Source organism: Moschus berezovskii, chromosome 12 (genome assembly GCF_049115385.1).
Source record: "Moschus berezovskii isolate FMDL1 chromosome 12, NW_MosBer_1.0, whole genome shotgun sequence".
In the NCBI taxonomy this organism is placed as follows: Eukaryota; Metazoa; Chordata; class Mammalia; order Artiodactyla; family Moschidae; genus Moschus; species Moschus berezovskii.
Window position 1 is genome coordinate 45,518,331 of NC_142471.1, and position 22,171 is coordinate 45,540,501.

A 22,171-nucleotide genomic window follows, 5' to 3' on the forward strand; every position below is an offset into this window, starting at 1 on the left:
ACTACACACACCCTGCCTTTCACGTTTGGACCTGCCTGGCCCTGTGAGCATCATGTGGGGAGCCCTCCTTTACTGCAAGGCTCTCCTCTTGGTTGAAAAGCAGAGAAGCTCTGCTTTTACTCCTGGATTCCTGTGAACTTGGGCAAATCAGGGCCCTGTGATGAAGGATGGGCAGAGGAAGGACTGGACTGGGCGGAATCTCAAAGATTTCAAACACAAGAATCCTGACCTTCCCTGAGACGAAAGTCCCAGGATCAAGGAGCAGACCCACGCTATGAAATCCATCGGCTCTGCATTCTCTCGGGGATGGTCCGACCCTCAGCACCCCTTGCAGGGACCTCAGAGGAGATAATTTGGTCCCCAGTTCAGAGAATGGGAGACCTTACAACTCATTATCCTTCCTGGACACTTAAAGGGAAGGAAATATTCTTTCACTTGGTTAACAGGTATAAAGAATTACCCTTGGTTAACAGGTATCAAGCACTTGCCAAAATAAGATTTGCCAAAGTCTCTTTGGCAAGCCAGGATAAATGGTGACCCTATGAAAAAGAAGGGAAATAGGCCTCACCTCTCTGTGTCTGAGCTGAAAGCTTCTGCCCTGGTGGTAGCAGTTGTAGGTTTTCAGCAGGCTTAAGAGCTCTGACCTAAAAAGATAAAGACACACACGTGATCTTGGAAGGTGGCCGGGCCTTAGATAGAGCATTTCGCTTTGGTGGCCTCAGTTTCCTCATTTGTAAAATGGGCATAATGTACACACTTTGCCAACAATATATATTCCATTGAGAGACTAGACTTTGCCATCAGACACACGCCTTTTACTCTTCTAAGGAGTTTCACATACCAGCACTCCTGGAAAGCCTGAAGTGGGGCTGAGAAGGAAACAAAACTCACAGAGGGGCTCAGGTCACACTGTTGTACTTCGAGGGTGTTTGCACAATTTCACTGTTTTAGATAAGAATTCCTGACAATCTCTCTATAGTTTACTTCTGAGTCACCTCCTCAGAATAAATCACTTGGGCTTGGATAATTGGCTTTTTGAAAGCTTTTTTTTTCCCCCCATATGACTTCCTATAAGGGTCTGGGGTGGCTGTTGTGGGATTACCACCAAAGATGTCTGTCTCTTCTTCCTCCTGACTTTCTGGACGTGGTCAAGGGATGAGGATGACAGCTCCAAGAGTGAGATCCTGAAGGCCCTAGGAAGGCTACTGTATCGAAACGCTTTCTCCCCAGAATAAAGGGAAAGCCACAGCTTGCGTCTTGGCTGAGGTGTGGCAGAGAGAAAATGACTCCAGTTTGCTGCACTCAAGCTGGGCTCTGCAGGCAGTGTGGTCCAATAGACAGGAAATGAAAGCTACACGCATGATTTTAAATTGTCCAGTAGCCATATCGGGCTTCCCTGGTGGTCAAGTGGTAAAGAATCTGCCTGCCTGCCTGCATGCAGGAGATGCGCAGGAGACCCAGTTTCAATCCCTGGCTTGGGGAGACCCACTAGAGAAGAAAATGGTACCCCACTCCAGTATTCTTGCCTGAGAAATCCCATGGACAGAGGAGTCTGGTGGGCTATAGTCCATGGGGTCGCAAAAGAGTTGGACACAACTCAGGGACTAAATCACCACAGTAGTCATATTACCAAGGAAAATAAAATAGGGGAAATTATTTTTAATAACACATTTTATTGAACCCAATGTATCTAAAATAGTGTCATGTAATCTATGTAAAAACTATTAATGAGACTTTGTTCGTTGTTTTATTATGTAAGAAATGTTTTCAGCCATAGGCTGCGTGCTTGGCAGCCACAGGTGGCTGGTGGCTCCCTGTTGGAAAGAGAGGCTCTAGAACCTCTCAGGCAGTGCTTTCACCCACACTCAAGCAATTTAGGGCCTGGATGAGCAAAACACACTCTGGTGCTCTGGTGTGCAGCCCTGTGTGACATGGGATGATAGTAACTGGCAAGGTTTTACAACTTAACGGCATTAACAATGCAGGATTCAATATTGCATGTTCACTGTGCTTCTAAGTGTGTAAACACTGAATATAATTTTGTTAGAATATATACATAACACATAATTAATAGGATATATATGTATATATATGCATAACATATAATTGGGCTTCCCAGGTGGCACTAGTGGTGAAGAACCTGCCTGTCAATGCAGGAGATGTAAGAGATGGGGACTTGATATCTGACTGAAGCGACTTAGAATGCACGCAACATATAATTCATCACATTAGGGTTATTATTATGACTCTTTCAAAATGATATTTAATATTGTTACATTGTTCTTGTTATCAAATCTAAATAAGGAAAACGATCTTGTAGGCAGCACTGTTTTTTCAGGGTCTCCAGTAGCAGGATCCTAGGGGCCAGGTCCTCAGTAAAAGCTAATGCATTTTAAGGAGACTTGGTTTGCTTTCAGGACAACAGACAGGAGCTGCCCAAATTTAGAAACTATTTGGACACAGGACTCGAAAAGCAAGATAAAATGAAAAAAAAAAAAAAAAGATTTTTTTTTTTAGTTCAGCAGTGAACTTGGAAAAGTTTCCCAGTTTTTTTTTTTTTTAATCATGAGACAGGCAGGGAGTAAATAAAATAAAAAGAAGCAGAATTAAATCATAATGTCAATAAAATATACTTTTTCAATAAAAACTCAACACCAGTTTTGAGGGTTCTTTCCGTGAACTGTTTAACACAATAAGAGTTTAGGATTGCTCTAGTTTTTAAATAAATTAAATGCCACCTCTGCAGAGTCACAGTAGGCAGTCACACTTTCCTGCTTTCCTGGGCCCTGGGAGGTGAGAGTCAAATGCATTCTTTGATCTCTAAAGAGAAAGACTTCAAAAAGAAGCGCCCCCATCACTGTCCCAGGGGCAGACCCACCATCATACCTGTTAAAAGTGCCCAGAATCCTTTCCCAGAAAGGCTGCCCCCGGCAGGGGCGTGGCTGCCAGGGATGGCAGGCATGGAGGCCCCTCTCTGCGCATAGTGACTTACTTCAGAATGGACTTGCTGTCGCTGATGGGCACATAAGAACTGGGGGGACAATCTTCCTTCATCTTCTCCTCTTGTCTGCAGACTTGGAAGTTACCTGCTAGGTAGACAAGGAAGGGCCCACAGACAGATAAGCCAGGAGGAGCAACAGCCAGTGTGGGGCCAGAGCTCTGGTGTAGAGGCCTGAGACCACTTCCCTACTCCTACTTTACCTCACCTCTTCCCCCACCCCCAGGCATGGAGTCAGACCCAGAGGACTCAATGGGACCCTGCACCCACATATGCCAGCCCAGGCAGAGTCAGCCCCCTCCCCCAAACCTCTTCACAATCCCTAGGAATCAGATCAATCTCCTATGTGTTTCTGGTTATATTCTCTTTTCCTTTTAAAGACACCTTGAATGATGTCTTCTCCCTCCATTGCTCCCTCAAACCTCTAAGTCACCCTGAGCCTTTCTTGTCCATGCACAAGGATCCTAGGGTGGTTGCCCCATTGCTGCCTTTGGAGTCAGAACACCTGCGCCAGCCCTGTTAGTAACAGGCTAATTGGTACCATGTTCACTATATGCTGGAGGCTGTTGAGCATATTCTATGAATTATTTATTCCTGACAGTACTGTTACGAGGCAAGAAACATCGTATATTCATTTCACGCATGGGAAAATAGGGACAGAAGTCACATGCTTCACCTAAGATTCCCAGTGAGTAAATGGCAAAGTCGCTGATCACAAGCATCTAGCCTCTCAATTCTGGTCTTCTCTATACTGATCTTGAAGTGACTTAAACCCTCAGACCCTTCATTTTCTCTGTCCTATAGGGTTGTTCTGGAGAAGGAAATGGCAACCCACTCCAGTGTTCTTGCCTGGAGAATCCCAGGGACAGCAGAGCCTGGTCGGCTGCCGTCCATGGGGTCGCACAGAGTCGGACACGACTGAAGCGACACAGCAGCATAGGGTTGTTCATAGACTCATCCATGAAATGTCTCTTCTCATTCACAACCTGGAAATGTTTGTGGAGCTTCCCAAGCCCTCTGGGGTTCCTTTCATGCAAGGTAGATCTAGAGCTTTCTCTATTCTGTTGTCATCCTGAGCATAGATTCCTACTCTTTTCTGTCTCTGCATTATTCTGGCCAAGTGCTCTCTTATCAACGCCCCCTGTGCTTTGGGCTGTAAGCCAGCATCACACACACACACACATACTCTAACCTCGATCCTGCTTCTGCCCCTCTTCTCCCAAGTTGCAGCTAGAAACGAGGGGTCTAGTGACCCTGGGAGGTGGCACAGACCTGGGAGGGCACACAGCATGTCTTTCACATCGTGGAGCTCCTTCGGCTTCTTCACACACACACACAAAACTCAACATCTGCTCACACAAACCTGGTTCAGCCACAGCTTCCTGACCTGTGTGCGTGCCAGTGCTACTGTGGGGCTCAGGTCCCATTCAACTGCTGTCGCATAGAGGCCCTCACTGCACAGTGCCCCGGGCGTTGATCCCAACTAGCCCAGCACACTGTCTCCCTGCTGGCTTGATCCTCCCACAAACAGGAAGAGCCAGCCTTCTTGTGGCCACATCTGCCCTGAGTGTCGATGCTGGAGGCAGGAGACACACAGTAGGCATGGAGAAGGGGAATGATTTGAGGGTGGTGAGCTTCCCAGTGACATCAGAATCATCCCCTAAACTCCTCCCCTCTGCCTTGGTCTACAGTGTGGCAAACTGGCCCGCAGACGGGGCAGGCTCCCAGCTGTGGCCGGCAGCCGGCCCTGCCTCCGTAGGGCACAGGGCATTGGTGCCGTGGGGGCCTGGAACTGGGGGCCTCCAGGGGCATTCTCCTTGGCCTATTTCAAAATAGGGTTTCAGTTCCTCAGCACTTCAGCTCTCCTGTGGAAAAAGTGATCTGCCAGGTTCTCTCTCCGGGTACTTCCTTAAATGCTACCAACACAGAAGCTGACTTCAGCCTGGGGCAAGGCTGAGTCTCTCAGTCAACACTGTTTCTGTTGGGTCAGTGACCCAATTGTCTTGTTTTAAGCAAACTCATATTGGGAAGGGCTGGACTTACCCAGAAATAACCGGAGAAGTTTTTTTTTTCCTCATGCAGTGCTCTGCAGCCAGCTTCTCTCTCACTCACCCCCACTTCCTGCTCTGTGCTCCAGCCTGCCTGAGCTGCTCTCAGGTCCCCTAATGGATCTGAGGTTTGGTCCTCCCTTTGGGCTTCTATGGCCATTCTCTCGCAGAATCCAGCATCATCCTCATCCTAGACCCTAACCTTAGCTGTCCAGGAAGCCCTTCTCAGATCAGACCCCTCCTCCAGCCATCAGCTCCTCTCTGGCCCAGCACCTGTGCCCTGCTCTCCTCTGCAGGACCTGCCTCTCACTTCAACTCTCCCAGGAGAGCAGGAGCCTGGTGTGGAAGAGATGTTGCTTTTATGCCTCCCCGTTTGTTTCCAGCACAGATCACAAGACTGGATGCTGCAGGAGATCCATAAATGGCTGTTAAATTATTGAATGAGTACAGAAAGCCTCAAGAGGTTCCCCCAAAGTCAACTTTCCCAGAGTTATGTATACACAGCCGGAATAAATCATGTAAAAGTCTCTAGGGGCCAGGGATATGACTTGGCTGAGGGATACTGGTCAGTGGAGTCTATGGGGGCTTGGGGACACATTCTTCTTCTGGTGGGGCAGCTTTTTTGGTGTTTCATGAGAAGGCAGAAATCTGGATTTTTACAGACCATAGTTCACTTTTAAAGTTGGGTGACTGTGGTGGAGACAATTACTTCCCCTAGAATGACCGCATGATAGCTCCCACTCCCCAGCCCCTTGCAGCCATGGGGCCATGTGACTAGCTCTGCAAATAGAAGTGTTGTGTGTCACTCCCAGGCCAGCACATCTGGGCCAGTGTGTCACCCTGCAGTTCTCCTGTTTCCTGCCATGGTGACCCAGAAAGCCACATAACCCAGTTAGTATAGCTTCTTGATGGTCAGCCTGGGTCCCAGAGTACCTCTGGGAACCAGAGGCCTCTGCCAATCCACAACAGGTGTGGATGAGGGAAGAGAAATAAACCTCTCTGTTTCAGAGATTTGTTACTGCAGGATAATCTAGTTTATTCTAATGCAGAAAATAATTCAATTAAAATGAATATACATGTCAATGTATGGCAAAAACCACTACAATATTGTAAAGTAATTAGCCTCCAATTAAAATAAATAAATTAATTAAAAAATGAATATATATATATATATATATATATATATATTTTAACTTCCCAGGTGGTGCTAGTGGTAAAGAACCAGGCTGCCAATGCAGGAGACACAAGACATGCGAGTTTGATCCCTGGGTTGGGAAGATCCCTAGAGGAGGGCATGGCAACCCACTCCAGTATTCTTGCTCGGAGAATCTCCATGGATAGAGGAGCCTGGTGGGCTACAGTCCATAGGGTTGCAAAGAGTTAGACACAACTGAAGCAACTTAGCACACAGGCATATAAATATATATGTAGAACTTGCAGATACATGACAGTTTATAAAACTTCATGTTTTTATTCTCCCACAGCACGTGAGGAATATGCCCATTTTGCTCTATTTAGTAGGGACACTTATAAGTGGAATTCTCTTCTAAGAGAATTATCTTATAAACAGTAATTAGTTATTAATAGAAGATGCTTCTTAAAGTGTTCTGGGCTGGGAGCTGCTAAAAACCTATATAGCTTCAATTGCATGCTTTTTCCTCTCTGGGTCTTGATTTTTCCATCTGCACAATGAGAATATTGATTTCATTGAGTTAGAAATTTTCTTAGCTGTGGAACTCTTCATTCAAATGGAATATTTATGCAGATTAGATTAAAGGGGGTGTTCTGGCTGGAGGTGAGGTGGGTGGCGGGGAGCCCCCATCTGCGGCTTTGTCCACGCGTGTGCTCATTGCTAAGTCGTGTCCGACTCTTCGGGACCTTCATGGACAGCAGCCCGCCGGGTTCTGTCCATGGGATTTTCCAGGCATGAATACTGGAGTGGGTTGCCTTGCCCTCCTCCAGGGGGTCTTCCATCTCTGGATAATACTGTGCTGCATGACAAAGGAGATGCTCTCCGCACTGGGCTTCTGGAATACACTTTACCCGAGAAAGCCTGCTTATTTAAAGGACACAATCAACGAGCTGAGGGGCTCCAGCTGGAGTTGGGTGACATCAGCTGGGGTTGGCAGCTCAGAGCGGATCAGGAGGAAAGTGCAGAAGGAGCCTAGACGACACAGAACGAAGTGAAAGGAGAAGGTGGCTTGTTGAGTAAACAGCTTCTGTGTCAGGGAAAGAGAAGGGAGGACACCACCCCAAGTAAGGGAAGGAGGGGAGGGAGGAGGGCTGGGGAAGCAACAAAGCTGCTTCCAAACTGCCGGGCGAGGTCTGAGCCTTACAGGGTACCTCTACCCCAGGGAAAACAATCTTCTCTTCTCTGAGAGAACCATTTACTACTGTGTCCTCTGACACCCATCATGCTCATGGCCTGCAGCCAGTCTCACGGTCTCTGATGCTTACAGGTCTCATCCCCCGACTCCCACGTTGGCAACTCCGTAATCTCTGTGCATTCCAGACCTGAGCTCTGGGGTCACTTTCAGAATTCCACTCCCAATGTCGATACTGTGCCTCATTTACCTGACTGGAGGTTGAGACAGCTTTCATTCCCAGTGTCTTGTCCAGTTCTCAAGTGAGCTGCATGGGTACCTAAGAGGCATCATATAGATAACTTGAATGAGAGCTTTGAGAGAGAGCAGGGACACACGCCCAGGAAGAAAGGCAACGGAGATGTCTCTCTATTTGGAACATGTTCCTGAAACTTCCCCTTAAAGACTCACTGTCCTCATGCATTGGGCAGGACTTAATGAATCTCCAATGGAATGTTTTTTTACCTTTTATAAAAAGCATGATCTTATCTTTAAATAAAACCTGCTACTGCTGCTAAGTCACTTCAGTCGTGTCCGACTCTGTGCGACCCCATAGATGGTAGCCCACCAGGCTCTGCCGTCTCTGGGATTCTCCAGGCAAGAACACTAGGAGAAGTCTAATACACAAATGGATTAAAGAGGGCTGCTCTGGTCGAGGATGGAGTCGGGGAGAGGATGGGCTGGTCCGCCACCCTGGCGCAGTCTGCAAAGCACAGAGTGACAGATGCAGCTGGGCAGGCCAAGCTCTGTGGCTCTGGGGAGTCCGGCTTTCTTTGTCCTGGCTGGCTCCCTTCCCCCAGGCCCCAGGGCACACAGATTGGGCCTCCACTCTTGCTTCCCTGGCTGGAGGAGGCTCTGTCCCCAATCCAAGGACTCAGGCTGCAGCCAGGGTTCCCTGTCCCCAGAGGAGGGGCCCCAGGGCAGCAAGCCAGCCATGGTTACCTGTCCCAGTGAACAGGCAGTGAATTGTTTTCACTTTCCACTTCAGTAGCTGCTCTGCCAGCCCTGGGGAGGGGCCGTGAGGACAGTGGGCCGGCTGCCTGCCCTCCCCATTGTCCCTGGTCTCTTGTTTGGGACAAAGGACACTGAAGGTTTTCAGCTGCCTGGTTTGGACTATCTTTCCTCTTTGGGGGTTGTGGAGCCGGTTATCATGGGAGAAGGCAGATGGCTTTTCAGGCCATCCCTATAGCCCACTTCCTATGAGCCAAGGTCTGAAGCAGAAAAAGAAGGCTAATGCAGTGGTGTTTTCCTGAGGCTAAATCCACTACATTTGAAAGCCTTTCATTTCAAGATGATGTGCTTCCCACAATGCCCGTTTTTCATAAACTTGTGGCAACAATAGACGGTCACAGTAGTCCTCACTTGGCAGAATGGAAAATGTTATCAGTGTCCAAATTAAAATGTTCTGAGGATGTTTGTGAAATCTGAACGCTTGGTAACCTCTGTTCTTACATCTTATAAAATTATGACTCTGATGTTCCTCCTTGCCTGGGTGCTCAGTTGTGTCTGATTCTTTGCGACCCCACGGACTGTAGCCTACCAGGTTCCTCTGTCCATGGAGTTTTCCAGGCAAGAATACAGGAGCGGGCAGGCAGGATGAAAATTAAATATGTTAAGGACCGTGACACAGTGAGCCAAAGAAAAAGGACAGGGCGTGCTGGGCACGGCTGGGAGCCTCTGAGCCCAGGCTACTCAGACCAGAAGGAGGGAGGAGGTTCTCAAGAAAAGAGCAGGTGCTGGGACACTGCCATGCATTCCTGGGAAGCCCGAGTCCCCTGTTCTGCAGCCCAAGGCTACAACTTTCAATCACCAGCCAGGACCAGCAGGAAGGTGGCGGGGAAAACAATGAACCTTTAAATGGGCCCTCGAGAGCACCTGTTAGCCAGCAAATGGTAGGAAGTTGGCCAAGGAAGAAACTGTAGTGCCTGCTGGTACCAGCTGCCCCTGACAGGGGGTCTGGCCAGACACAGGCCACGCCCAAGCAACAGATTTTTGCCAAGAGAGCCAGCTGTTAGGATGCGGGTGGTGGGCAGGAACACAGCGGCTGCAGCTCCCATCCCCTTCCACACTGCAGTCACGGCTCTTCCTCTCCTCCATCTTCACCCCCACCCTGGGCTTGACCACACCCTCCCCACCCCAGTCCTGGTGGCCGGGAAGCCCAGGGGGCCATTGTGCAGTCCAGCTGGAGTCAAGCAGCGCAGGAGAGGCCACTGCAGAGCCACTGGCACCTCTACTCGCCACCTTCTGCTGGGTCCATCCTGGCTCACCTTTACTGTATCCTTTCCTCCCCCAAGCCTTGGGCTTCCACCAGCTCTCTCCCTCAGACCATCCCAACACCCAGTCCTTCATGACACCATTGCCCTTCCTCTGAAGCGCCGAACCCTCAGCACTTAGGCAGCCTGGCCCTCCTCATAAGCTTTCTGACAGCTCCCACCTAGAGGTGGTGCTACACCCCGACTCCTGCAGCCAGATCTCCGGTTTCATCCTTGCTTTCAAAACACAGCAACCTGGGGCAAGAAAGCACTTCCAATCCTCCTGCTCCCTCTCACACATACATACTCCCTGGCCAAAGTCCTTACATATACCTCTTCTTCCTCTAACTGGACCCGCCCCTTGCCTATGGAAGAAGAGATCTAAGGAAACAGAAGGGCTTCCCAGGTGGCGTTAGTGGTAAGGAACCTGTCTGCCAATGCAGGAGACACTAGGTAGGGATAATCCCCTGAAGGAGGAAGGAGGAAATGGCAGCCCACTCTAGTATTCTAGCCTGGAGAATCCCATGGACAGAGGAGCCTGGTGGGCTACAGTCCATATCGTCACAAAGGGTGAGACACAACTGAGCATGCACTCATAGAAACAGGAATCCTTGCAGCCGTGCTTTTTGGGCCAAATAGCTACTCAGAATGATCACTGACCAATATCCCTCTGGCCTGGGGTTAGAGGGGTAGGCCCCCCGGTTATTAAGTGCCAAGTACTGTGGGGCAGCGCTGATGCTCTCTATTGCTGCCCCCACCCCCTGCTCCCTGATGCACCCTCTCTCCCCAGCCAGTGCTACCCACTGCACCACACCTGTGGACCGCAAGCAGCTGCTGAAGGCAGCTTCCTGCAAGGCACGGTTCAGCTCAGAACCATGGGTCATGGAGCCCTTTGGAGTCTCTTGAAAGCTTAACACACTCTCTCCAGAAAAATGCCCCTGTGTGCACGAGTGTGCACACATAAGATTTGCTTACCATTGCAGTGGATCAGTAAACCCTTACCTGTGTGCCCCTGGATCCCTAGGTCCCAGGTTAATAACTTCTGCTGAAATGTGTCACAACGAGAGACAGGAGACAAGGGGGCATCCCAGAGAGAAGGCAGGTGTGAGCTTTGCTGGGGCATTGGCTTGATACGTGATTTCAGCATGCTGCTGCACCTCTTGGGCCTCAGCTTAGCCAGGATTGTAGCCAGGCAACTGGACAAGAGTGTCTTTAGGTGTCTTCCCAGCTCTGCAGCTATGGGGCTGTTTGACACCTTCACTTCTAGCCCCCAAGGTCAGGCAAGGCTGTTGCTGTTGTTCTTGTTGGGTCACTAAAGTTGTGTTCAACTTTTTTGTGAACTCATAGATTACAGCCCACCATGCTCCTCTGTCCATGGGATTTCCCAGGCAAGAACACTGGACTGGGTTGCCATTTCCTCCTCCAGGGATTTTCCCAACCTAGGGATTGAACCTGTGTCTCTAACACCATAGGCGTATTCTTTACCACTGAGCCACCTGGGAAGCCCAAGGCAAGGGGAAGGGGTTCCAAATCTCTTTCAGCAGTGCATCCTGGGGAAGGAGGTCAGAAGCCAAAAAAGGGAGGGAACCAACTGCCAAGTTCCCCTTTAACAAGAATGAGAAATCTGCCGAAGCTTCGGGAAGTGCAGCCACTTCCTATTTGATTTTGATTTACTTTAAAACAATTTGAAAATGTTTTCTTCAGTGTGCTCTATGGCAGAATAACCACCAGCCTTTTAAGGATCTGGATTTAGAGCTCTGATCTGGGGTTCTGATACTTTTTTTCAACTCCAATACTTTGGCCACCTGATGCGAAGAACTGACTCATTTGAAAAGACCCTGATCCTAGGAATGATTGAAGGCGGGAGGAGAAGGGGACGACAGAGGATGAGATGGCTGGATGGCATCACCGACTCAATGGACATGAGTTTGAGTGAACTCCGGGAGTTGGTGACGGACAAGGAAGCCTGGCTGACTGCAGTCCATGGGGTCGCAAAGAGTTGAACATGACTGAACGACTGAACTGAACTGGACTGGGATTCTGTAGCTGTGTGACCTTAGGCAAATCCCTTTCCTTCTCTGACCTTCAGATTCCTCAGTTGAATCACTGACTTCTGTGCAGGTGAATGAGGGACAGGTAAGATGGGCTTCATATGGGCTTCACCCATGATAAACAAAACTTCCCAGTAGAAGTCTGAGTGGGAGTCCAGGGCTCCAGAGGGACAGCAAGGCTCTGATACGGGAACATGGTACTCAGAGAGGATGACGGTCCTCAGCAGGAGTGTCTATGAGCCACGGTATTTGACTGAACTCACTCTCAAAACCAGGGCCCAGTCCAGAGTGCTTTCTGATAGCTTCCATAGTCAGAGCCTCCCCTTTGAGCCTCTGCATTTATAGAACCTGAACTATAACACATGCCTGAGTTCCGTTCATATTCTGTTGTTACGGGTCATTGTCCAGCTGACCCTGACCCAGGGGGACTCTGGACCTTCACTCGGTTCTCCAGGCCCCCTGCTGGAGTCTCATGGTGGAAATACGGCCTGACCCCCCTCACCCCAACCCTCACTTTCACGCTGACACTTTAATCTGTGGTCTCAATCTCACTTTCCCTGCAAAGTCTTGAACCACCAGCACTATGCATAGAGGGAATAATGACAAAAAGTAATGAAAATGTACTGACAGCGGTGAACCACACCCCATAACAACTTCTGGCCAGTAATTTTTTGACCTAGGGCTAAGGCGTTCATCTTCTCTTTTCTTCCTTCCCCTTCCTCCCCTCTCCCTCCCACCCCCCCGCCTTCCTCCCTCCTCTCCTTAGCACCTCCCACCCTGCTGGCAGCAGCTCAGGAATTACTCAAGGGAGTTGGAGGCAGGCAGATTGGCATTTTAGTTGTTATTGTTTACTCGTGGCTTCTGCCAACAAATCTTGATTGTGCTGTGAGCAGTTAAACTACAGAGAAGCCTGTGAGGGTCCTTCTTGCAAGTCCAAGTGCACTGCTTTGGAGTCCAACTTGTTGTTCAGTCACTAAGTCATGTCCCACTCTGCAACCCCATGGACTGCAGGGTGCCAGACTTCCCTGTCCTTCACCATGTCTGGGCTCAAATTTCAGAATCCCAGCCTTCACCTGTTATGACCCTACTTAATTCCTCTGTGAAGTGGGGTTATTAAAGCTTTTTCAGTGTTTTAAGAAAACACTGTCACTGGCCTGGCACTGATCCTGGTGCAAGAGATCACACACAGCCCTCCCCCAGGGCTGTGCCCGATTAATAAAACAAAGGCATCTATCTGTCCAGAGTGGGAAGTGCAGGACAGAGTCAGGAGCACAGGGCAAAGAGGGTGGCTGAAATCAATGGGGGAAATGAAAGAAATCTGGCATAATAAACCCTGGCTAAAAATCCTGACCCTATCCCTGACTCATCTGGGTAAAACCAGACAACTCTTTAACTTTTCAAGCTTCAGTTTTCTCATCTGAAGATGGGGACACTGAAAGTATCAAGGCTGTGAGAAGTGTGAGAAGCATATTGTGCTAAAACTCTTAGCACAGGGCTGACAACAAGGCAAACCCTCTGTAAATAGCGATTGTGAGACCCTACTGCTGCTATTATCTCGGTGTTTGAGGTCTTCCATCCATGAAATCTGAGGGTTGTGCCAGAGGCACTTCAAGCCTCTCCCCCCAATTCTAAGATCAATGCTGCTAGGATATTGGCCAAGATAAGAGACAAGGGGGGCAAAGATATAGTCGGCGGCCACGCGAGCACCTGCTTTGCTCAGGTTTTAGCTCCTTAAAACCTCTCATTGGAGCAGGTGCCTGGCGCAGTGCCCACTCTTAGCGTTGGGCCCGAGGCCCAGAAAGTGCCAGGCTGGCAGAGGGAGGGGACTTAGCACGAGGCAGCCAAGGGGCACAAGTGCCTAGCCTCCAGAGCCCCTGGCTAGGGAAGGTCCTGGGCTCGCGCGGTGGCGGGAGGTCGGAGATCCGCGGACGCCCCATGCATCACTCACCGACCTCTCATCGCGCAGTCCAGAACCCGCTGCGGGTGCCTTGCCCTCGCAGTCACCCGAGATGCCTCCGCAGCGCCTACTGCCAGTCTTCCAGGACTTGGAGGCTCAGGCCCGCCCCTCCCCGCCCCTCGCCTCGCTCCGGCCAATGGCACAGCCCCATTACTCCCTTTCCGCCCCGCCCCCGGCTCTTCCCGCCCCTCCCCGCCCCTCGCCCAGCTCTGGCCAATGGCGTCATGTCACCTTGACGGACCCGCCCAGCCCCTGGCACACCCGGGAGGGTAGGGGAGGTGCCGAGGGGCCTCGGGGAAGGTTTGGGGCATCAGCTGCGCTGGGTGTCCCGGAACCCCCCCCAGGGCGCCTTGAGGGAGACTCAAGAAGGAAGCAGCCCCGACTGGGTCGACAGAATCAAGCATGTGAGCCAAGGTTAGGAACCCTGCGGGAATAGACACTTGGGTTTCCAACAAAGGTCGCTGTGCAAGCCCCGCAATTCCTAATGTGCCTGTCATGAGAGAGGAGGTTATCAGCAGAACCCGAACGATGTTAGTTTTGCTCTAGGGCCACCCGTCTGCTATTTGGCTGCAAGGTTGGCGTTGCCTCTCAGAGCTTCACCGCCTTTAAGAAATCAGATCCTCAGATGATGAAGAGGAGATAACTTCTCTTCCAGTTACCGCCTTCTTCAGGAGGATTTACCTGCGTGGGGGCAGAGTGAACGGAAGACCACGGCCTTTTGGGGAACTCGGAACAGTTCAGTAATTCTGGGGTGTGGGGGTGGAAGGATTGGAGAAGGGGTTGACGAAAACAATTCCGATTTCTGTTTTATACCACCATCCCAACCCTGACTTTGGGACTTCCCCTTCCCTGCCCCCAGCATGAATCATTTTACTTTCCTCTCAATCTGTGGTTCCTAATATTTTTAGAGTCGTATGGTCAGTTTAGAATGTGATATGGACCTTTTAGAAAAATGCAGGTTCCCACATAGGCAAAAATCAGCCTGGGATTTGAGTCTACGAGCCTCTGGACCCCATTTGAGGGAGGCTGTACTAATTCTTGTTGTTAGGGCTGCTGGATATGGGGTAAAGAGATTGGGCTCTACCATCGACTTCCTGCCTAACCTTGCCCTGTTGCAATGGCTCTGGGCTTCAGTTTCCCCATCTGTAAAAATGAGATAGTATATTAAAAAGCAGAGACATTACTTTGCCAACCAAGGTCCGTCTAGTCAAGGCAATGGTTTTTCCCATGGTCATGTATGGATGTGAGAGTTGGACTGTGAAGAAGGCTGATCGCCGAAGAATCGATGCTTTTGAACTGTGGTGTTGGAGAAGACTCTTGAGAGTCCCTTATACTGCAAGGAGATCCAACCAGTCCATTCTAAAGGAGATCAATCCTGGATGTTCATTGGAGGGACTGATGCTAAAGCTGAAACTGCAATACTTTGGCCACCTCATGCGACGAGTTGACTCACTGGAAAAGACTCTGATGCTGGGAAAGGTTGGGGGCGGGAGGAGAAGGGGACGATGGAGAATGAGATGGCTGGATGGCATCACTGACTCTGTGGACATGAGTTTGAGTGAACTCCGGGAGTTGGTGATGAACAGGGAGGCCTGGCATGCTGTGATTGATGGGGTCGCGGAGAGTCGGACACGACTGAGCGACTGAACTGAACTGAACTGAACTGAAAGATGACCAGGCCAAGGATCTTTCAGCTCTGTCTTTGCACGATTTCATGAAGAGTAGCCCATCCTCTGCCAATTCAGGACACCCCTGTGGTCAGGGACTTCTGTTCCTGCTGAGCCCAAAGGTCTGATCACCAAAGCTGAGGACAATAATTGGGTGCTTCAGAAGTTGTTTTTTTAAAAAAAATTTTTTTCAAACAGTAAGTAAAATTCAACATAGCCCTCAACCTCTGAGCATTCATTCATGCCCAATAGGATAAGTGGACAGAGCACCCAGGTAAGATACAATTTCACTGGGGCCTTCCAGCACTTGAGAGTGCTGATCAAGCTGATGCTATCTTCAGGGCCAGGACTAGCCTGAAGTGATGACTGGCTTTAAGGAACAATTGATGTGTCCCTCACTCCCACTGTATGCCAGGCGCTCTCTAGGTGCTTTACAGTAGGGATCCCATCCAGTTCCCGCAACCTTCCCGGGAATGGTTACTAACCATATTTTACATAGAACACAAGCGTCCATTCTCAAGGGCCTTCAGAAGGAGGATCACCTTTTCCCTCAGTATTCAATGGCACCGTATTTGGCCCCCAGGTCACTTATGGTGGGTGTTGTGTATCTTCTTAGTTGCCAACCCAGGACCCATTCTCTACTTTGGAAAAAAGAAAGAGAAGAAAGGAAAAAGAAAGGAAAATTGATGCAGCCACTATGGAGAACGGTAAGGAGGTTTGTCAAAAAACTAAAAATAGAGTTGCCATATGATCCAGCAATCCCACTCCTTGGCATATATTTGGAGAAAACTCTAATTCAAAAAGATATATGGATCCCAGTGTTCATAGCAGCACCATTTACAATAGCCAAGACATGGAAACAACCTAAATATCCATTGACAGATGGATGGATAAAGAAGATATGGTAAATATATACAATGGAATATTGGTCATAAAAAAGAATGAAATAATGCCATTTGCAGTTACATGGGTGGACCTAGAGGTTATCATACTAAGAGATGTAAATCAGAAAGAGAAAGGCAAATGCCCTGTGATATCACCTATATGTAGAATCTAAAGTGTGACACAAATGAACTTATCTACTAAACAGAAACAGACCCACAGACATAGAGAACAGACTTGTGGTTGCCAAGGGGGAGGGAGTATAGAGGAGGGATAAACTGGGAGTTTGGGATTAGCAGCTACACAACTATTATATAATGGATAAACAACAAGGTCTTACTGTATAGCACAGAGAACTATAGTCAATATCCTGTGATAAGCCATAGTGGAAAAGAATAAGAAAAAGGAATATAACTGAATCACATTGCTATAAACCAAAAACGAACACAGCATCATGAATCAACAGTACTTAAAAAAAAAAGTTGAGAGGGAGACAGAGGGAGAAAGCAGGAGTGAGCGACTTGTTTGGAGCAGCAATGTGCTGTTCCCTAGTAATGGATCGTGACCATCTGTATTTTTCATACTGTGCTTACAGCTCAACAGTGTGTCATGAAATAAAGGTAGTACGTGATTTGACTAGTATTTTAAAAATAGAAAGTATCAATGTATAGCACACATAGTAAATGAAAGTTGTGTCTTACAGAATTTTGTTTACCTTATGATTCATTTAGGTGTATTAGGGTGTTATATGAAATATATTTCTCACTGTGGACCTCAGTAAAAAAAAAGGTTGAAAGTTACTGTCTAAGTCAATCTTGACAATCTTTTACATGGTTTTCTCAGCTTCCTTTGAAGCTGTAAGTGGTCCTGTGACCCACTTCTGGGCTAAGAGATAAGGAAAACTGTGCTGGAGGGTGAAGACAACTTTTGCTTTCCTGATAGAAGGAACAGATAGATTCCCCTGTTCCCTGCCTTTCTGTCTCAAATGTGGATAATGTGTAATGTCTGAAACATTGGCAACCATTTTGAGGTCATGATACAACATGTCCACATCCTAAGGCTGGTGGAGCACAAAGATAAAAGGAGTCCGGGCCGTTAGTAATGTTATGGAGTTGCTGCACGATGCCTTCACTGCCTTCTCCAGACTTCCAGGCAGATTCTTTTCTTTCTGAGCCACCAGGAAAGGCCCCCAAATACACTACTATTTGTTTAAACCCCAGGTTGGTAAGTCTTTTTTGTAAAGGGCCAGATATTCAATATTTTAGGCTTTGTAGGGTAAGTGATCTCTGTCACAACTACTTAATTCTGCTGTTGTGGTTTGGAAGTATCCATGGATAGCAGGCAAATCAAAGGACACTGGTGAAGTTCCAATAGAACTATTAACAAAACAGGCGGCAGGCCACATGTGACCCCTGGGCTACAGTTTGCTAGCTTTCCCTGGACGATCTTGCCCTTTTTATTGCCTCTCTGACCTCATCTCCTCCCACTTCCCCCTGTCTCTGTTCTTCTTCCCACATACCAGGCCCACTCCCACCTCATGGATTTTTGCCCTTGCTGTTCCCCCAGCCTGGAAGGCTCTTCTCCCAAATATCTGCAGGACTCGCTCCTTCACCTCCTTCAGGTTTTACACACAAACTGCTCTTCTCTGCAGTCTTCCCTTGCCCACTATCTAAAAGGCCAGTCCCTGGCCCGCACATACGACTCTCTGGCATGCTGTGTATTTCATTTCTTTATCACGAGATCCTTGAGAGAGGGAGATTTTATCTGTTTTCTTAGATACTAACTCTGCCTGGAATGTGAAGGTGTTTAATCAATATTTGGTGTAGGATTGATTTTTTTTTTTTCCTGCCTGTCAGATTCAGGTAAGAAAACAGACATAAGGAGGCTCATTACCCCATCCAAGGGGACAAAGTGAGTAAAGTCATAGAATCTGAGTTTGCCTTCTAATTGCCCTGATGGTCATATTTGTGCCACCAGGGAATGAGAGTAGAACAATATCTACCTCTATCGGGGGCTTCCCTGATGACTCAGTGGGTATAGAAACCGAGTGACTAAGCATGTACCTCTATTGGAAGATTGGGGCTCAGGGAAGCAGAGGCCACAGAATTTTCTGGAAGACTTCTTCCCTCAGGTAATTGTCCCAATAAAGGGGACCTTTGGGAGTCAATAAGGAAATAGGGCATTATCCTGTTATCTTGGGCAGTCTCATTTTATATAGCATTCCTGCTTCAGAAAATCATTAGGAAAAAAATCTTTATTTTGTGAGCAGTCCAGACTGACTTGTAAGATCCATAAAATGCCAAAGGGAAGCACTCATGATCCAACATTTTCAGCCAAGGAGCCACAGAGGATAAACTTATGTTTGACTTATAAGTGTGGAAACATAAAGGAACCCAAGTCTGATCAAACACATATGATTTCTTGCATCAGGTAAGGCTACCCCTGGGGCAGTGCACTCTGCTTGGCTCTCCTTGAAGCTTCTTGGCACCAGCGCACCATTCCAAGACGGAGAAATTACTTTCTTCCCTCTGGTTTTTGAGAGGCAAGTCGTGAAAATGCCTGGGTATAATCACATGCTGTTAAGATTCAATTTAGATTTCTCTGAGTCTTGAAAGAAAATAGACATATATTTTAACATAAATAATATTAACAATGAAGATGATTTTCAAGGCCATTCTTTTAAAACAGTAAAGTGGAGTTTGAATTAAAATTACTGGGTAATTTCCTAAGGCCTTTTGTGGGTGACTTTGTATGATTTTTCCCTTTTGCGTTCTCTGACAGAAGATTCTGGACAAGTGAGTTTTTAAAGCAAGTTTTCAAAAATTCTGCAGATTTTGAATGTATATCTTTGGAAAACAACTGGATGATTGTACTTGATTGAGATTGGTAAGATCTAGTTTCAAGTAGATTTTCTTTACTTTAGTGGGTTCTGTTTTATTGAACCCATTAGCAGAAAGAGTCCACTTATAGAATACTTCTTGTACTATTCAGTTTCGTGGAATCCTTGAGTAGCAAGGTCATCGCATTGTGTGATCTTAATGTGCAGCAGGATTTGCCAGTTTTCAGACTATGTCTCAAATAATTTGCATACCATCTACGTTTCTTTCCTATATGAAATTGTTTTCATTAGCTCCATTTGTTAGCATATAAATAGTAACTTCAGGTTAATATATGGAACTCTGCAACCCATTCCAGAGGCAGGCTGGGAATGAGAATTTATTCTACAGATGGACATAAATTTCAATGATGTTTGCCATATAAGAGCCTTCTCCTTAAATGGGCACACACACTTAACGTATTATTTGTCCTTTAAGTTATGCTTTGGAAAAACATCCCATGCTGCAGATCTAATAAGTGCTAGGCACTGGGTTTCTTAGGAGGATGAGAGTTTGCTTTAAAAGGTGATATATTAATTGCTAAAGATTGCTGCTGAAATTTCCTGTGGGGAAAAATAACTGCTTAGCTCAAGCCCTTTCTCCACTTGGCCCCAAGAAGAGGAGGTAAATGTACCCAAAACCGCTTGAAAAACATATGTGAGGACAAGGATGGCATGAACATCTCTAGGCAGAGAGCATACACAGGTCTGGTTGGTTGATCAGTTAAGAGCTTTCTCTTCACACTCTCCTCCCTATCTTCCTGACAATGGACATACAGACCTTTTTTTTTTTTGGTTCATCCAACAGTACAAATTAGAAAGTTAGGGTGGGGACATCTCTCCACGTCCTTGGATTCTCCCTGCCTTCCCATGCCTCCCCCAGACCTGTGTCACCTCCCCACTGACCCATATCTCATATGTTCTTCCACCGTCCATGTGGGTGTGCCTCTGGAGGACACTGACAATATGGGGTTGCTAGAAAGTCGATTATTATGAATGGATATTGTAATGACCCGGCGTTAATAAGATCTTAACAATAGGATGAAAATAACTTGCAATGCAAACCTCCTGGACAAACTGCATTTTCATTGTAACTATAATTTTAATAATAGAAAATGACTTTAAGTTGTTTAATATTTTGATTCATTTAACAAAAAGCAAGACTGTTTACTGAACATAATGGTTGGACATTGAATACACTGAAAGAGTATAAGGACAGGAGGATTTATGGGACAATGCGTTTCAAAGGAGAATGTCTTAAGGAAGGATTTCCCTCCATACAGAATCTGTGTTGCTTGGGAGCCAGAATCTCTATGAATAACAAAATACTGACTGATCCTCAAGGCTGAGGACTAAGGAGTGTCAGGACCTTCCCTCAAGCCAGGATATGAAGCAGCCAAAGGAAGCGGAGATCTTCCAGATGAAAAATAAAGCATTTGACAAACAAGGGCCATTTGTCCAGCGCCTGGACTGTGAATTTCACAATGATCCTCCTCAGGCACTTTGGGGAGACTTCCCAGCATAGAGACTGTGGCTGCTACTGTGTCCTGGAGGGAAGAGTGGCCTCCTCTACCTTGTCTTCAAGGCACGCAGCTTCCCGAGGAATGTAAAACATCCCCAGTGGGGAAGGGGCAAGTTGGCCAGACTTGACCTGTTAACCCTGGGTTTAAAAAGATGTTTCAGCTGAATTGACCTTACCTCTGAACCTGCTATCAAAGCCACCTCTGTTTCGCCCCTGGTGTGACAGAAGCTGCCCATTCCCAAGCTTCTTTCTCAAACTTTGTAAACTAAGGACCTGACTGTTTAAGAAAGGATGTGTGTGTGTGTGTTAGTTGCTCAGTTGTGTTGACTCTTTGCGACCCCATGGACTGTAGCCCCCCAGGCTCCTCTGTCCATGGGATTTCCCAGGCAAGAATACTGGAGTGGGTTGCCATTCCCTTCTCCAGAGGATCTTCCCGACCCAGAGATTGAACCCATGTCTCCTGCACTGGAGGCAGATTCTTTACCATCTGAGCCACCAGGGAAGCCCTTAAGAAAGGACAGCACTGTATAATTACTAAACTTCTTAAATTGTGTGTCCATTGGAAATTGTTTCTTTTTTTCATTTGAAAACTCTCCCTCATTGTAATAACTAAGATGTCAGCCTTATACCTGGTACAGAATTAGAATGACTGGTATAATAGAGTTCTCAAGAGAAACACAAATAAGAAATATATATTATATTATATATCCTATTGTGACCGGTGGATAGAGATTTATTTATTTATTGAAATTGGCTCATCTGACAATTCCAATAAATAATTCCTGGGGGCTGACAGGTCCAAAATCTTTTGTGCAGGCCAACTGGCTAGAGATTCAGGTAAGAGTTGATGTAGCAGTCTTGAGTCTGAAATCTGCAGACCAGCAGTTTGGAAACTCAGTCAGGATTTTCATGGTGCAGTCTTGAAGCAGAATCGTTTCTTCCTCAGGAAACTTCAGTCATTGCTCTTAAGGTATCCTTAAGGCCTTAAGATTGGCTCTGTGCGTGTGTGTGTCACTCAGTCGTGTCCGACTCTTTGCAACCCCATGAACTGTAGCCCTCCAGGCTCCTCTGTCCATGGAATTCTCTAGGCCAGAATACTGGAGTGGGTAGCCATTCACTTCTCCAGGGAATCTTCCTGACCCAGGGATTGAACCCTGGTTTCCTGCATTGCAGGCAGATTCTTTATCACCTGAGCTACAAGGGAAGCCTCAAGATTGAATGAGACCCAACCACATTATAGAGGGAAATATGCTTTACTCAAAGTCTACTGATGTAAATGTTAATCACATCTTAAAAAAAAAAAATACCTTCACAGCAGCATCTAGACTTGTGTTTGATCACACAGCTGGGCACCACGGCTTAGCCAAGTGGACACAGAAAATCAATCACGCCCCTCTCAGAACAGGCTGCATGGCTAGGTACGGCCTGATGCTCAGAATTTCAAGACATTTTGAAATATGACAGTGCCTCCTTTCCCAGGGATTTCCCATTTTACTGTACCTATATAATCTGGGACAATTTTTGAGGAACTTTTGCTTCTCCATTGGCTTACTGAG

General features: G+C 47.4%; 1 protein-coding gene and 1 long non-coding RNA gene across 7 annotated transcripts in view; one reads left to right on the plus strand and one right to left on the minus strand.

Moving 5' to 3' along the window:
- RASSF4 (Ras association domain family member 4) overlaps positions 1 to 13,775 on the minus strand; it is a 34,801-nt gene extending 21,026 nt beyond the window's left edge. For 3 of the 6 annotated variants that reach the window (XM_055425222.2, XM_055425218.2, XM_055425223.2), the window contains exons 1-4: positions 13,661 to 13,775; positions 7,621 to 7,689; positions 2,993 to 3,089; positions 569 to 644 (exon numbers count right to left, since the gene is read on the minus strand). In XM_055425222.2, the coding sequence (XP_055281197.1) occupies positions 569 to 644; positions 2,993 to 3,054 (138 nt within the window). In that variant the 5' untranslated portion in view covers positions 3,055 to 3,089; positions 7,621 to 7,689; positions 13,661 to 13,775. The remainder of the gene's footprint in view (positions 1 to 568; positions 645 to 2,992; positions 3,090 to 7,620; positions 7,690 to 13,660) is intronic. The other 3 variants (XM_055425219.2, XM_055425221.2, XM_055425220.2) reach the window with 3 other exon arrangements.
- A 189-nt stretch (positions 13,776 to 13,964) lies between these two features.
- LOC148775990 (uncharacterized) lies at positions 13,965 to 18,870 on the plus strand. The gene is made up of 3 exons (XR_016038829.1): positions 13,965 to 14,404; positions 15,953 to 16,043; positions 18,649 to 18,870. It is a non-coding gene; the product is annotated as an uncharacterized LOC148775990 (long non-coding RNA).
- Positions 18,871 to 22,171: the final 3,301 nt, after the last annotated feature.